At 34.4% G+C, this 18,000-nt stretch overlaps 1 protein-coding gene across 2 annotated transcripts in view; it reads left to right on the top strand.

The window, feature by feature from the left end:
* LOC133517056 (roundabout homolog 1-like) overlaps positions 1 to 18,000 on the top strand; it is an 85,032-nt gene that overhangs the window by 41,010 nt on the left and 26,022 nt on the right. For both annotated transcript variants that reach the window (XM_061850198.1, XM_061850199.1), the window contains exon 2: positions 9,049 to 9,183. In XM_061850198.1, coding sequence (XP_061706182.1) covers positions 9,129 to 9,183 — 55 coding nt within the window. In that variant the 5' untranslated portion in view covers positions 9,049 to 9,128. The remainder of the gene's footprint in view (positions 1 to 9,048; positions 9,184 to 18,000) is intronic.

Here is an 18,000-nt window from a genome sequence, read left to right as displayed (position 1 = left end):
GTCATGCAAACAGTTTTTATTTGCCTATTTCAAAACGTCTTCGTGGAGTTTGAAAGTTTGTTACGCATACATGATTTATATGTGCATACGTCAATATTGTTCCATAGGCTTGCGACGCCTATGCCTGTTCGAACGCAAGTTTATAAATAAAAGGAATGCATGGTAATAATACTAAAGTGGTTGTCGGGTTTACTTGGATTATTTTATCGATACTGGAACAGTTTTCTTAACCTAAACATATTTATAGCGTAACATCAATGTCTGTAAGACGACGTATCGACCTATCTAAATTTGTTTGTTATCGAAGTAGTTAGATTGGAATGGAGTTTAGATAATTTAGAAAGTAGACTTCCCCATTACCTACTTATTTATATTTGCAGTGTTTTGCGAATTTTGTAAATTAAATAGACAGAATTCTGACGGTTCCGCGGCCGGCTAACACTGCGGGGTTGCGATATATTTGTATCACACCTATAATTTTATGTTTTTTTTTTTATATAATTTTATTTTATATTAAAATGTATGTTAGTTTTAACGTATTATCTATGGACCAAAAGTTGCCTGAAAATAAAGATTTTTCATTTCGCTTATTTCACATAAGTACCTATAATAACATGCAATAAATTAACGAAGGTGCTAATGTAGAAGACGCCTTTATCTGTTTACGTTTAGTACCACAGTGCAATTCAAGCGAACGTATTTATTGTTAAATAAATCGGGGGTGTCAAATGGGACGCCGCCCTTTGTTGGCTTATCTCCGATTTTTTTACGTTTTATATCACAATACATTTTTCTGCACATCCATAATCTGGGATTATTCTTGTCTGAACCGTTGTGTCGATCATGGTTGGCATCTGTTGTAGATTTGTCCATAGAACCATATTAAATGAGTACTTACTTTTCTTTTTAAGACGTTTGCATTGACACGCACGGTTATTATTTTAAAATAACTTCTAGTTTTGCCTCCATTTACTTGTATTAACTTTTCGTAGTTCTTAAAGAAAAATAATCTAATTTCAATGTCTTAATGTTAAATTACCAAATTCTCTAAACAACATTCATAAACTTCCGAAATTCACAATGAACACTAATCTGCTGGCCGCTTTGTGCCGCTTCCGCCGGGTACAATAGATGCATGCAAACTTTGTGAAATGGGTAAAAATAATCCCCTGCTCGGTCCCAATACATCACGCGAACTGTCAGTCGAGACCGCACCAACAAAAATATACCATTGTCGGCGAAGTGACGGTGACGCTTTGTCCAAAACTTTCCCAAAACCTTGCGCAATTTTAGCAATACACGCAACGACGCAACCACGTGGTCGACAAAAAATAATCCCTTATTGTCAAAGATGATTCACACGATTCAAATTTCAAATGACTACAATCAAACAAAAAATATACGACTATTTCAATTACCTATTCCTTATTTTATCTGCTTATACGTAAATCAACATCGAAGATTAATGAAAGAGACAATTAAAAACTAAACAAACTGTCGACAAATAAGCGTGTGAGTGGATTCTTAAATTAGATTACCGAAACACTCGCATCTTTGACGTCGCGACTCACAATTAATCAATTTCGAAAGTGGAGCGCCGTTCATATTTTACGAGATCCGAACGATCAATCGCGCTTTGTGTGGGTCTAACTCGGCATTTGGTTGGACTGAGCCGTAAATATGGTAGCCCCCCGTCAAAACAAACATTATTCAGAAAACATGTTTTCATTTATTTTTACAATAACACCCACGCTTGAAAAAGCTACAGTGTGTGTTTAACGGACCGCTTTAGGCTTTCTTGTGAATATTTTTATAATTCAAGTCCACTATACAAAACTCATTGGGAACCGGTGACAGCTAACATTACATCATATCACAAGCTTAGCTTTCCACGTAAATTCCAAGTATTAGCAGTTACCATTATAAAACCACCTAAATTCCGTCGCGGTAAACAGGTCACAGACTAAACATGCCTAGAAATAATATTAACCAGTTCTGTACACAATCTTCAAACGATAATAAAGAATGTTGACGTAGCAATATGTGAAAAATAAACATTTTGTAGCTTAACGCTTAGTGCGTTTGCTAACCTTATCTCTAGTCGCGCCTCGAAACCAAAAAGTCAACAGTCATCATTATTATGATATGTTCGACCGTTGCTAAATTGCCGGTTGGTCATATGAATGCACCGTCAAATAAACTATTGTAAATAAAGAGTACCTAAGGAGCTTCCTACAATATTGTATGTAATGGCGATGGCGGTGTAAAGATGTTATCAATATTCCGCTTTCCTAACTATTTGCATAAAGGCCGAAGCCCACGGCTCAATTACGGATCCCTTTTTAAACTAAGTACAGTCGGCTTTTAATATGGGCACTCAATACGATACATAGAGGATACATAAGTGTGTAGGTACGACCATTGTTTATCCTTAACAATAATTTTGGTGTAACTGGCGCCCTGTCATCGTGCAAGTGGCTATAAATTATAAACTTAACCGCGTTTGTTTTGGTTAACCGTTTGTTTGAAACACATGCGCGTGAGAAACACTGCATCTCAAGTTGGATAGGTTAGTTATGCGAACGTCTAGTACTTGGTAAACAAATATTACTTTAACTCTTAAGTGTCCAATTATCAGCTTTCAACGAAGTCAACAAGTGGGAAGTAAAGTCGGTCTTATTACACTTGCTCATAGCGGTTTTAGCTACATACATGACTATATATATTACAAAATATATTCTTATTAATAGAAATTTTTGTTGTAAATAACTTATGCACCTATTTCTTAAACCATTTTTATATTTAAGTGCAAATTTCATAATCCGTCTTTGAATGCATGACCTTTTGACAATATACACAGGTAATACCTACTTTACAATCAAGTGTTACGGTAAACCCATTTTAGTCTGATGGCTGAATCTGATATATATTATATATTATATAGATACTCGCAAACATGCAGTTATAGTTACAATGGCAATCCTTCGTGATTTTTTATGTAAATATTTTATCGTATTAATGTATTTTCTCGCTTATTTAATACTTTTGGCTTTTTTTGCGTACGGTACGTCATGGAAAATCTTTTCTTCTTGTTTACATCAGTGAAAATCGATGATGTGTGTTGTCAAAAAGTAATCCTTGTCAGTAAAATAAAATAGTACCTACCTACAACTGATTATCAGTAACACTGCCGAATGCCAAATAGGAATTTTGTCTTAAGAGGGAAGACTAGTTTTGCGATCCTAGCGAAATGGTACTTTTTCTATGAAATTGATGTCGATCTAGGTCTATAGGTTTCGCTTAAAAAAATTGTTTTGAAAATTAAAAAAAAAAAAGAAAACCTATAAATCTAGTTTTTCATTGTGTCAATAACATACAAAAAAATCATGGAGAATGGAACATATTTAGGAGTGGAGAAACGTTTTCTCTTTTTGTATCGCACGGTCAGGTGGTTTACTTCCCTCTTAACTAGTTCTCAGTCCTGTTGTGCGTACACGTGTACCCAGTGATTGCTAAATGAAAGCCCCTATATATTATTAAATGACCTAATTTTATTATATGATACATACATTTTACAGTAGGTACAACAAAAAGTGACATACAATTAGAAACAAATACACACAAAACAATAATATATAAATAAACTACGAATACAATGCTAAATAAACTATCTTATTCTAAAAGACCTCCGTGAGCTGCACCGGGTGCAAAGGTGATTATTAAATGAGTTTTCACTTATGATTAATTAACCCTTTATCGATATCTGGATTTAAGTTCAAACATTCATTAGCATTACCTAAAATAGAAACGAGCTATTTAGTGGAAATTAAACTGAGATTGCAAGTCTCATTACGAGTATGTTGTTTTGTTAATGTATCGGGCACCGCTGCAGAATACCGCAACACTAATTACATGATATAAACCGTTGCGCGTTGTGAGGCTGTGAGGTAATGAACCGGGGTCATACTGATTAGTTAAACTAGTTTGGTGGGTGTTACTTCAATTCTTCTATTCAGAGAGTTCGCCTTTCATAGGCTGATAGCCGGGTGTAAAATTATATTTCCCACCCAAGAGTAGAAAGTATTTTTTTTTAATTTGTACTTCGAAATACGGCTAACAGCCATATATTATGCCATATTATTCAGTTAAAAGCTCTCATAATAGCTTCCGCATTTTCAGACCAAATATTATTGAAATTAAATGTCAATTGCATTGCATTATTTAAAAACATATTATTTATTTATTACTATTCTGAAATATGACAGCGGTTAATATGCATATAGATTTTATAAATGTAATACAAAAAGCCAATTACAGGTTCTCAACAGTAAATACCGATTAACAAAAATAATTGGTCGTTAGCACTATTTCACTATACCTACATTTTAACGTCAACGCCAGAGCAACAATTCTTAATTTGAAAATAACTAAAAAATATTGAAAACAAAAGAAAAAACACAGATCAATGAAATTACAAATTCAATAAGGCATGCTCATTTAAAGAACTCTTTCGTTAGGATACGCCACACAGTTTGGATGTTGCTATTGAAAATATCAATATCATACTACTTCGCAAGTTTATTTATTTATTTATTTAATCTTTATTGCACATAAGAAAACACACTGTAGAATAGGCGAACTTAATGCCGTAAGGCATTCTCTACCAGCCACTAAGTCGAAAAAAACTTAAAAATCGAGGTTTAACTCTCGACTGTTTCCTCCATCAAAACGCAACCAATCATTAGGTAATTTTCGAAATTGCAAGAGGAAGAAAATAATCTATGCCGCTTTGTTTTGTTTTTTTGGATATTTGTATATTGCGCCTTTTTTTGCAGCCAATTCAAATGAGCCGTTTTCTTGATTTTTAGGATCTGTATGTTCCTTCACAATAAAATAATCGAAAAAAGCAAAACATAGCGGCACAGATATTGATGATATTGATCTTACTTCAAAAAATAATTGCTCTAGGTTAAAAATCCAGGGAGCAAACAGTCGAGAGCGTTTGTATGAAAAAATCGCAACTAGGAATTCCTCTTCAGGCCGTTTCAGACACATCCCAATGTAAGATTGGATTGTCTATGGTTTTATTTTTTTTGCGATCCTACATACATAACCTACATTTCTTGTGTTTGACTATCCTCATAGTCGAAATGAAAAGTAGATTGTTTAACTCGGATAAAAGTAACCATCTCAGCCTCGAACTATTGGCGCTCGAACGAAGTGAATATCTCCGGTGATATGGTTCCCTTTCCACCCTTAGTTAACAATCTACTATGTAAACACATTCGAAAATATAAAAGAAGAAAACACGATTTTGCATACAGGCGATTGCTTATCCTTGAGAATAGGGTATACAGTAAAGATACCTACAAAAGAGAGACTTACAACGCAACAGGACAACAGTAAAACTATACCTCATCCGTCGTATAAAATTTATTAATATCATATTTTGTCACAACCTAGGTATGAACGATATTTTTTTACGATTTCCCTTTGCGACACTGCATTTTACAACAAAACACACACATCCGTTATAGTATTTTTTTTTGCTTGTTTATCGGTTGTCGTCTGTAACCCGGTTCTTTTTTATGAAGCCCGAATATAAGTAACATTATCTCAGAGTGCTTCTTTTACGCAATCTTATTACTGTAATTCCATAAAATTGTGATCAAACTTGGCATCTGGAGCTGAGAAAAATCATAAGTAAGGATAATAAATCAAATATCTTAAATTTTTCGATATTATTGTCTGATATTGATTTAAAAATGACATTATGTGGTATCTCAATAATGGAATAATTGGTCTCATTATTTCATTTTAAATATATGATTAGGTTATATATAACCTATTTCATAGAGGTGCTATCTAGGTACAAACAGTAATTTTAACCGTTATGAATCATTCATTAATAAAAGCAGTAACTTAATGGTAGAAAGATTGAAAATATTAAACCGAAAATAAAACTAACATACGCCTTTCATTCAACTCGAGTATTTGTTTTCAATTAGGTATATCAATCGTTATTGAATGAAGTGAAGAGCTGTCAATCTTTATTTGAGCTTCCCTCTAAAATCAGACACAACGCACAGGATGTTACCGTCATTTTTTATAAACCATTTTAATAAAATATTTAACTATTGGTCACAATTAGTTTCCATTTTAGCACTCCTCGCTTACTAACTTAGTAAAATTTATTTTATAACATAATAACTTCAAAAAGGTTTTGTCTTTAGAAAATGTTAATTTCATATTTACCTTTTGCCAATGGAATAAAGTCAAGGATGCCTAAGCATAAGCTTATATTATATATTTCCAAGAGTCGCCTCTGACACAAGTTTAAGAGTTTCAAATCTCATTTCAATGTGACAGATGTTAACGGTCTCCTTAATAACGCAAATAAATACGGTGAAGTTGTTTACATTAACGTTCCCAATTCGAGAAGTTTCTACTGCTATTCTATTTGTTTATATAATTTGATTAGGGAGTTCCGGCATTCGAGAACAGATGAGTAGGCGCTGCGCAATCCCTTACCACGAAGGATTTTGCACAGGTATAGGCAATTAGGCAAGTACATACATGCAGGTATGCTACAATCATCCTACAATATATATTCTTCTAGCTTTCAAAATAATTTGTTTTTTTATACCACGTCGGTGACAAACAAGCATACGGCCCGCCTGATGGTAAGCAGTCACCGTAGCCTATGGACGCCTGCAACACCAGAGGTATCACATGCTCGTTGCCGACCCTTTAAAAACCTGTACTCTGCTTTTTTGAGGAACCCCATACTGTAGTCCCTTGGGAAAACCTTGGCAGGAAGCTCATTCCACTGCCGAAGCGTTCGCGAGAGGTAATTCCTCTTATACCGCACAGTACGCGACCATTTAGGTCCTAGGGTGTGAGGATGAACACCCTGCCGACGGCGAGCGATGCGTTGATAGAAAGTGGCCGTTGGCATCTTGTTCAGATTCTTCAGTATGTTGAATTCTTCAGAGCACAGCCAATTGTACAAGCGGTAGAAGATACACAAGGAGGCAAAGTCTCTCGTTAGACTTAAAGGTTCAATACCGCTTGTGAGTTTGGGATCGTCGACGATTCGTACATAAAATAAAGTAACTCCAAACACTAGTTTACTAACATATCATTTAAAAAAAAAAATAGTTTTTTCCTGTAATAAAATATGTACCTACTTATAAAAGGATCTCTATAATTATGCGCTAAGTTAGTTAAGTTAAAAGTATTTTCGGATGCGTTCTTCTGAGTTTTTGTTTGTTAAATAGAATATATGACTAAATTGGTACGTATTATATGTTTTACATTTGATATCATTTTATAAATGTGGTATTCTGAATTATTTCTTCCTGAAAACAAAACAAATAGGCATGTGTAATTAATAACGGCTAGCTGTACATATTTTACTATGTTATGGACGTTAGTTCTAATCTAAGAACTTAGCTTCGGTCATAATGGGAATATGTGTTATTTAATCTAATGAAAAAAAAAAATCCGAAAAAGCTATATCTCTACTCCTAGCTTTGACACTTTCTAACTTCCTACTCGTAACATGATGTAAAGTTGTTTTTCTCACTTAAGTACAAATACGTGATGAAGTTTGTTTTGCTGAAATTGTGTCATTCGAATTTTGGCCATTTTTTAAAATACATAATGAATTGGACAACATTATAAATCTTCGAGGATTTAACAACTGGAGTCGCCTGTAAAAGCTTACCCCTCTCGCAAACCTCGGCTTGCATTGAATGGACTGACGTTTATCTAACATTTGTCGTGCCCCTGCCCCACAAAAATCGGCAGACTGCTTTGTACAAAAAATTGCAGACAAAGCGTCTCCAGTTGTTAAATCTTCTAAGTTATAAATCGATCTAGTCCAACATTAAGCTCAATAAGTGCTTGTTTTTTTGTTGTAGCTAAATTTGTTCAGTACTTCGTTTTTGTATTTTAGGTCTTAGCTATTGAAAGGCTCCATCAATATCCTGCCCTTTCGTATTCAAATCTTAGAGGTCAATTTGGAAGCTCTCCGTCCCCAAAATGGGTCTCTGAGTTTCGCAATGTATTATTAGATAAAGGAAGAGGGCTTTATGAAATTCAATGTAAACCGGAAACTACGTTAAATTAGAGGGCCATAAACCAATAAATTTGATGAATTTGTCTTCCCGCGAGAAATGTGATTATGCTACTCGGCTTTTCCCTACAATATCAGCATTTCGTTTTATTTGGGTTAGTTTTAACAAAAGTGACAGTATTGGTGTGAACAATCGAAGTAAAATACCATCTTTAATAATTTCCCATTCCAAATTACATTCAAATATTTTGTTGTGCCTATTTGATAATTATAATCTTGATATCGTTTATTGCATCATGGTAAAAAAAGTTGTAACAAGATTAAATAAGTCACTCATGGACCCTAACAGGGTGTTTAACTATTATAAAAAAAAAAGTTATGTAAGGTAACTGACCCATGTAACCACCTTATTTATTTTAGACACAAAAAAAAGCTATGAATTTGAAGAAAAAAACAACAATATTTATTAACTCGTTTTTTGAAATAATTCAAGTATATCTAATGGTACTCCCACAAATCTAAGACGAATCTAGTAATACCTGGTAGGGCAGGGTAGAACCTGCCAAAAAATTTGACATCAACTTCATTTTTACCGTATACATATTGTATCTTAGAAATAAAATAAGTTTTTGGCAAAAATTTCATTTTTGGTACAAGCTTTTATCGCTGACTGTACTTTTCTTTCCACAGGCAACTAATACTCATCGAGCTAATTCTAAAAACCCCAAACACAATTAGGTTGCGTTGTTTTATCACAGAGTTCCTATGTCCACCTCTTCTCTCCATCATCAGATCAGCTCGATGGTACCATAATATTGCATTGTCACCCGACTTACATATGTATGCAAATTTTCAGCTCAATCGGAAACCGGGAAGTGGATCAAATTTAACTTGCAAGATTTGATTACAAACAGACAACGGTCAGGTGAAAGTAAATAAAAGCTTGTAAAAATGGATTTTTTTTCTAGATGAACGAAATAGAAGAGAATGAAGCGAGCCCTCCAGGAGCACCTCAGGTCTGTCTAAAGATGTGCCAGTAGACAGCAACATGAACACCCGGGCTGTGCTGACGTCCCTGCTGGGCGTCTTTTGTTTCTGTACAGGTAAGATAGTGTATCTGTAGATAATAAGTTAATAAGCAACGATAAAGATAAAATTTATTTCAGACAAAAATAACCAAATTAAAACAATCACAATACGCTTAAATATAATAGTAGGTACCTACTTCAATACTGCAAATATACAAATATGGTTTTGTAAAGTAACCATATAATATAAAATCTTGTAATAACTTGGGAATAATATATACAGTTGTGGGAAAATAATACGGGTCAGTACAAAAAACTAGAATATCTCCTAAAATAATAAAGCTAGGAGCATTAATTAAATTGTATATTATAGATAAACTCATAGTTAATAAAACAACATCAAAAGTTAGAAATGATATTCACTTGTTTATATAAATTACATAGTAGGTAAACACGATCTCAATTAATTATAGGTAAAAAATGAGCAGTGGAACTTCACACAAAACAAAAAAAAACATATTAATAATTCGTATTGCCTCCTCGGGCTCTCCTTGACGAGCGATTATTAAGTTTATTAAGTTTCTTATGCATTCTTGCAGGATATTATTAGCCCATTCTTCCACTAACGCCTGTTTCAGGTCTCCAAGTACACTTAGAGACACAGCGCCCCAGCTACAGCTGGGGCGGGGTTTCGATTTCTTACACGCCTCCCGAGCTCGTCCCATATGTGCTCAATCGGTTTTATGTCCGGGCTTCTCGAGGGCCAGTTCATAGTGTTGATGCCAACCTGCTCAAAATAATCTTCTACAATCTGAGCTGTGTGTGGTCTGGCGTTGTCATGCATGAACATGGAGTTTTCACCCATATTAATTAAATATGGGCCGACATGCTCATTAAGAATCTCTTCCACATATCTGGCACTAGTTAACGTTAAATTTTCTATCAAAATTAATTCCGTGCGACTGTCTGAACAGATTCCAGCCCAAACCATAACAGACCCACCGCCGAAGGCAACTTTTTCTTCAAAACACGCTGGAATAAAACGTTTACCTGGCAGTCTGTAAACTCTTCGCCGCCCGTAATGTGCATAGAGCATAAATCTGGATTCGTCAGAAAACATAATTCTTGCCCATTCTTCGTCACCCCATCGCCTGTGTTTGCGTACGTAGTTTTCTTGCTGTTCGTTGTACTCTGTCAAGTTTTGGGCCATTTGCCGGTCTATGTGGGGTCAAATTAGCTTTACGAAGCTGCTGCCTTACAGTCCACTCGCTGATGTCATCTCTTCGGGTCTCCCGAAGTTAGTTTTTGAACTCCAGTGAGATGCCGATTTCGGAGCAATAAATCAATCTTCTCTAGCCGTAGTACATCTCGGCCTATCGGTTCCTGGTCTTCGAAGGTTCCTGCCAGTTTCTAGAAAACGTTGGAGGACTCTCTGCACCGTAGATAGTGACACGCCTTCTTGCTGTATATCTCTGACTTCTTCCTTCTTGTAACAAAGTGATGATACGTGTACATTCATCTTGTGTTAGCGACATGATAGTAATTCAATAATGACCACCAAAGACATCAATAACTGCCTTTTATCATTTTACTTTGACAGATTGAAAACAAAAGTGAGAAAACAAGCAAAAGTGAAATAAGCTCAATTTGAATTTAGTACCAAATTCGACTTTTTATAAATAAAACATTTTCCAGATTTCTTGTAGAACATTGAAAGTTCAAAACAATTCTCTATAATACACAGTTAGTTTCCTGCACATACCACTATTAATTTGCAAAATCTAAGGGGTTTTTGTCACTGACCCGTATTATTTGCCCGCGCGTGTATATGGGCAAAATTGTTAACAAGGATCAGTATTAATTTTTATGACTCGAGTTTACAATTTTAATACGCGTTACACACAATGTTTTACATCACACATGCGAAGTAAAAAATAAAATTTTAAGTTAAATATTTATGCTAAATGCGGTAAAATTGCAGATATCGTCCGCCATTTTGTTTATTATTTGACATAAAGGCATGAAGGGTAGAGAGACCCATTTGGTATGGCCACGATTTAAAATTGTATTAAAATATTAAATCAACTAACATATTAATTCATTAAAATTTAGCGTTTTGTATCACAAATAAAATAAAATGGAATGGTAAACATGTATTTTGAGACTAGAACTCATTTATAGCTTGATTTCAAATAAATGAAAGTAAGTAAATATTCATTATTGAACCACAAAGAAAACAAATTTAAAAACAGATTAACAATGTAAATAAAGGTAGCAACAGGCGGTCTTGTAGCAACAGGCGCTATAAGCGATCTCTTCCAGACAACCTTAGGGGAACAGGATATAAAGAACAGTAAGTTTTTATAAATGTTTGATTAATTAAATAACCTTCTTGGTTCGTACGTATGACTTAGTGATAATAATAAATAAATAAATAAATATTATAGGACATTATTACACAAATTGACTAAGTCCCACAGTAAGCTCAATAAGGCTTATGTTGAGGGTACTTAGACAACGATATATATAATATATAAATATTTATATATACTTAAATACAAAATAAATAAAAAAAAAACATTACTTAACTAGGGATTTTTTACGGTATAACTTCTGCTTAAGCTGCATGAATACCACCTTTTATGAGAAAGTGTCATGAAAATAGTATTTGTCACGTTGTAAAGGAATACACCACGAGCATTTTCGCTTATTCAGCGTTGCATACAATAGGTACTTTTTCTACGACTTAGAAATTAAAAAAATAACTTGTAAGCGCGGGTTACGTCAAAATAAAAACATTGTCTATGGTGAACTTTGTTTTTAATTTACGTTTTTTGTAAGTTGGCAGCTATGCACTTCGATTTTCACTGTGTTCATTTTTATTTTTTTAGGTTAGTAGCCATTAATCGTAGGATCGTTTCAGCGATTTTAAAGCATGAGTGCTGAGGAATAGACAATATATATTTTTCTTCAAACCTATTTTGTATGTTGTTATCTCCGTGTTTATGAATGCATAAATGATAGATAACAGTAGAGGAGTAAAAAAAAAATTATAATTATATGTATCTGGTGCTTGCCTACAAAACTGATATTGATTCATTACAAAATGTTAAAGTAAAACATAATGTACATATATGTTTCATACTGACACTACAGTTTGGGTATAATTTCTTAAGAGTTCTTACACTACAAAAATATAAAGGCTCCCATGGCTCTGATATCTTAGAAGAAATCAAAAACGGAATCGACTACAGCATTCTACATAATTTATACCTATACGAACCTATACATAAAATTTCACTAGAGTGTGCTGAGAAAAGGCCGGCCTGTAGGAAATAACCGACTAGACACGCAACTATCTGCGAAAGCTTTTTTGCCGAAGCTGAAACGAAGATGCTACATACGGCCGGCGAGTGCCAGAACCGACTTTATGTGCTTTATAATCTTAATAACTTGGAAAAAACAGCCCGATTCAAACTTCAAGATGCGTCGAATATTCTACCTAATATTTGAAAATTCGAATCGGGCAGAAAGCTATTTTTATGTTTTATGTAACGTCCAGTCAAATAATAAAAACGGATTTTTACGGTAAGTAACATATATCTAAAACTAAAATAGCTAATTTGTAGATAGATATCCAATAACCGAATACAATCACCGTTATTTACAAATAAAGTTCTGAAGGGTAACAAATATGCAGCGGAGACAGAGTTCAACCAGCGGTAATAGCGAGCACCCTCTGGGGGCGCATTCCCCTACACCTATTTGATATTTAGTGCCTTGCCGTATCATTTTAGATTTCTGCCACAGGCCAAGCCAGGAATAACTCCGTCAAAGTGCCCATATTGTTTAATGGGTTGGAATCGTTTAGAAAGGATTTAAATAAAGCAGTAAAACTAAGTGGTGTGATTTTGTAATTTTATTAGTACATAAAGTAGTGTAAGTAAGTTAGGGATCCATAGCGTATATGGAAAAATGGGAACATTTAAAACATTCGCGTTTTGAACTCAAATGAAAATGTATTTAAAACCGGCTCTATCACGAATTACTTACCTTTATATCCTAAGTTTAGACCCAGATTTTACTGGTCGCGGTCGCGGATAACTGATGTCCCAGCGAAATATATCTATATATTGAAATTATTATGCCCACCCCAAACTTTTTCATAGACATTCGTCAGGTTTTTACACAAATCTATATTTTGACGTTTCGTTTTTTAATATGATTTCAATACAGTCTGTACATAACAGGTTATTTTACTCAGTGACTATAAGGCGTACATTCATATATTTCACTGATTGTGTTAAATTCTTGCTTGGTTTTTAGCGTTGATATAGGTGGTGTTTCCTGTAACACGAGCAAATAATGAAAACATATATTGTACTCTTCAAACGACTCCCCAACTCCTTTTGTTGAATAACTTATAAAACTTATGAAGTTTCTAGATTTCTTATTTTTCATACCAAAAAAAAAATTGTTTTCCATGAACGCCATCATCGTTGTACTCGTAATTGACGTAACTTGTCACGCTTTAAACATGATAAAATTCGCAATACATTGCATCTTAGAATAAACTTCAAAGTGTAATAAAAATCAAAACAAGCAATTTTTAAAAGTCGCTGAACAAATGTTGGTCAGTTTGAGGAGTACAGCCCACAGTTTAATTTATTGCGCCTGTTATAGGCAACACCCAGTATAATTACATACGTTCTTGTTACTTTTTCTTTGTATCTTATACGTAGGTACTAGTAATAGATAAAACAACGAGAATCTTAAATTATATTTAATAAATGAAACCGTAAATAACGGCCGTCTGGGGACAGGTAGAATGGAAAGCGTAACTAAGTGACAAATCTCATTAGGATAACAAAACACACATGCATAAACGGTCCCGTATCTGCCCATAGAACCCATTTCACAATCAACACCAAAAAGTCTACAAAAAACTCATGTCTGGATACACTCCATCCCCCAGTAAATGATGTCGCCGTGATTGAATTATTTTAGGCTGTGTATCAATGGGCGGTATAAAAAAACAGCCAGCGCCCCGGGCGGCTATCAAAGCGTAAAGAAGTTAAGCTAATGTTAAACGACGCCTATCTTTTGTGACTAATGCGTGATGGATGCTGCGTAAAATGCGGTGAAAAAAACGAATAATAAAAATAAACAGCCGCACTCCGGGCTTACAACAGCAAACCATAGTGCACGGTATTGTATCGGGAATTGAAAAATGGTTTATATCTCAAAACGTAGCAGATAAACAAAACTGTGACACTTGGGATATTTATTTATGAATGCGTGATGCCTAATAACAGTCATTTATGATGTTCATAAACATGGTTATTTTTGAAGTAAAAAATGTCGTTTCACTTTTACAATAAGGGCAGTACGAATTAGACTATGTATTAGTTTGCACCAATGTTATTTAAATACGGATGAGCTCGTGTAAGTAATGTCAATCAAATTAGTATGAAAACAAGATCAGATTTTAGAAGTTCGAATGCCGTTCTCAGTTTCTTTCACCAAGGTTACCACATATATCATAGTGAAAAGCACTTTGATTTCAATCGCAATCCCTTGTTGATCCTAAACATAGATGTCAGAAGCTGCGCTAAAGTAAATTTATCGCATAAGCCGATCGCCAAAAATCTTTTTTGTGTCAACGATCACAAAGCAGCAACGATCAGATAGCTTCCAGTTTGCTAACTATACCTTTTATTTATTCAGCGGACCGTCTTCCTGTTTGCCGATACGTTTGATTAATAAGAATGGTTCCTACAACCGGCCCCTTGCATTGATTTATCGATTTCACCTATCAGCGAAATAAAGAATACTTACATAAACTTAGTATATTTTATAATCTAAAATACTGAAAGCTTTGGTGCTTTACTTGGTCCATAATATGTCCAGTGAGAGTTTTATAAGAACAAAAAAATCAGCATAGACGGTATATAAATAAACGCACGGAATTTATATCATATTTAGCTTAATTAATTAAAACAGATTATTTTTATTTGTATATATGTTATTTCAACTGTCATAGATCAATATGGCTGCAACAACGAATACAAATTCAGATACACCGCAACTGCCATTGGCACGCTTCCTTAGATTCTACCAGAAATATTGTTACTCCAAACTATTCCAAGGAAGTCAGGGCACCTTTAATTCAATTTGAATTTTACGACAATAATTTAAAGATTATATTACAACAACCGAATCATTAATTTCAATGTCTGCTTCCATTCGCAGGTAGACTGGGCTAGCCCTATGAAAGATGACACTACGTCAACAATTTGTCCCTACTACATTAGGCGGACGCCTTACAAGACAAACATTGTAGCTCACGAATTTTACATTAGAGCTAATCTCGCCATCCGTCGAGAACAGTAACTCTTAGCACATGTGCGACGGAGTCTTCTCGTTTTTTGCACCGTAAAATATAAGTGGTATTTCATTAACCGTGACATTTCATTGCCGGTTTGTTTCTAGGTGTGTTCCCGTTTGCGATGTTCACGTTGTTTGCAGTTTTATGCGGTGAACTATTTGGCGATATTCTTTAGTAGGCAGATAAACATTTTTTCTTTTTAAAAGGAGGGCTTCACCCAATTAGACAAGAATGTCGCAACTGGCTGGCATTCGTGTAATAACGTCATCGGCGTCGCGTTGCAAAAGGGTCCCAAATATTAACACGTGCTCGCCTCGTAATTTGAAAAATCATGATTGCCTCCCAAGGGAGTCAATCAATGTTATTACACCACGAGCATTTTCGCTTATTCAGCGTTGCATACAATAGGTACTTTTTCTACGACTTAGAAATTAAAAAAATAACTTGTAAGCGCGGGTTACGTCAAAATAAAAACATTGTCTATGGTGAACTTTGTTTTTAATTTACGTTTTTTGTAAGTTGGCAGCTATGCACTTCGATTTTCACTGTGTTCATTTTTATTTTTTTAGGTTAGTAGCCATTAATCGTAGGATCGTTTCAGCGATTTTAAAGCATGAGTGCTGAGGAATAGACAATATATATTTTTCTTCAAACCTATTTTGTATGTTGTTATCTCCGTGTTTATGAATGCATAAATGATAGATAACAGTAGAGGAGTAAAAAAAAATTATAATTATATGTATCTGGTGCTTGCCTACAAAACTGATATTGATTCATTACAAAATGTTAAAGTAAAACATAATGTACATATATGTTTCATACTGACACTACAGTTTGGGTATAATTTCTTAAGAGTTCTTACACTACAAAAATATAAAGGCTCCCATGGCTCTGATATCTTAGAAGAAATCAAAAACGGAATCGACTACAGCATTCTACATAATTTATACCTATACGAACCTATACATAAAATTTCACTAGAGTGTGCTGAGAAAAGGCCGGCCTGTAGGAAATAACCGACTAGACACGCAACTATCTGCGAAAGCTTTTTTGCCGAAGCTGAAACGAAGATGCTACATACGGCCGGCGAGTGCCAGAACCGACTTTATGTGCTTTATAATCTTAATAACTTGGAAAAAACAGCCCGATTCAAACTTCAAGATGCGTCGAATATTCTACCTAATATTTGAAAATTCGAATCGGGCAGAAAGCTATTTTTATGTTTTATGTAACGTCCAGTCAAATAATAAAAACGGATTTTTACGGTAAGTAACATATATCTAAAACTAAAATAGCTAATTTGTAGATAGATATCCAATAACCGAATACAATCACCGTTATTTACAAATAAAGTTCTGAAGGGTAACAAATATGCAGCGGAGACAGAGTTCAACCAGCGCTAATAGCGAGCACCCTCTGGGGGCGCATTCCCCTACACCTATTTGATATTTAGTGCCTTGCCGTATCATTTTAGATTTCTGCCACAGGCCAAGCCAGGAATAACTCCGTCAAAGTGCCCATATTGTTTAATGGGTTGGAATCGTTTAGAAAGGATTTAAATAAAGCAGTAAAACTAAGTGGTGTGATTTTGTAATTTTATTAGTACATAAAGTAGTGTAAGTAAGTTAGGGATCCATAGCGTATATGGAAAAATGGGAACATTTAAAACATTCGCGTTTTGAACTCAAATGAAAATGTATTTAAAACCGGCTCTATCACGAATTACTTACCTTTATATCCTAAGTTTAGACCCAGATTTTACTGGTCGCGGTCGCGGATAACTGATGTCCCAGCGAAATATATCTATATATTGAAATTATTATGCCCACCCCAAACTTTTTCATAGACATTCGTCAGGTTTTTACACAAATCTATATTTTGACGTTTCGTTTTTTAATATGATTTCAATACAGTCTGTACATAACAGGTTATTTTACTCAGTGACTATAAGGCGTACATTCATATATTTCACTGATTGTGTTAAATTCTTGCTTGGTTTTTAGCGTTGATATAGGTGGTGTTTCCTGTAACACGAGCAAATAATGAAAACATATATTGTACTCTTCAAACGACTCCCCAACTCCTTTTGTTGAATAACTTATAAAACTTATGAAGTTTTCTAGATTTCTTATTTTTCATACCAAAAAAAAAATTGTTTTCCATGAACGCCATCATCGTTGTACTCGTAATTGACGTAACTTGTCACGCTTTAAACATGATAAAATTCGCAATACATTGCATCTTAGAATAAACTTCAAAGTGTAATAAAAATCAAAACAAGCAATTTTTAAAAGTCGCTGAACAAATGTTGGTCAGTTTGAGGAGTACAGCCCACAGTTTAATTTATTGCGCCTGTTATAGGCAACACCCAGTATAATTACATACGTTCTTGTTACTTTTTCTTTGTATCTTATACGTAGGTACTAGTAATAGATAAAACAACGAGAATCTTAAATTATATTTAATAAATGAAACCGTAAATAACGGCCGTCTGGGGACAGGTA

Source organism: Cydia pomonella, chromosome 4 (genome assembly GCF_033807575.1).
Source record: "Cydia pomonella isolate Wapato2018A chromosome 4, ilCydPomo1, whole genome shotgun sequence".
Taxonomy (NCBI): Eukaryota; Metazoa; Arthropoda; class Insecta; order Lepidoptera; family Tortricidae; genus Cydia; species Cydia pomonella.
This window is presented reverse-complemented; position numbering and strand designations above follow the sequence as displayed.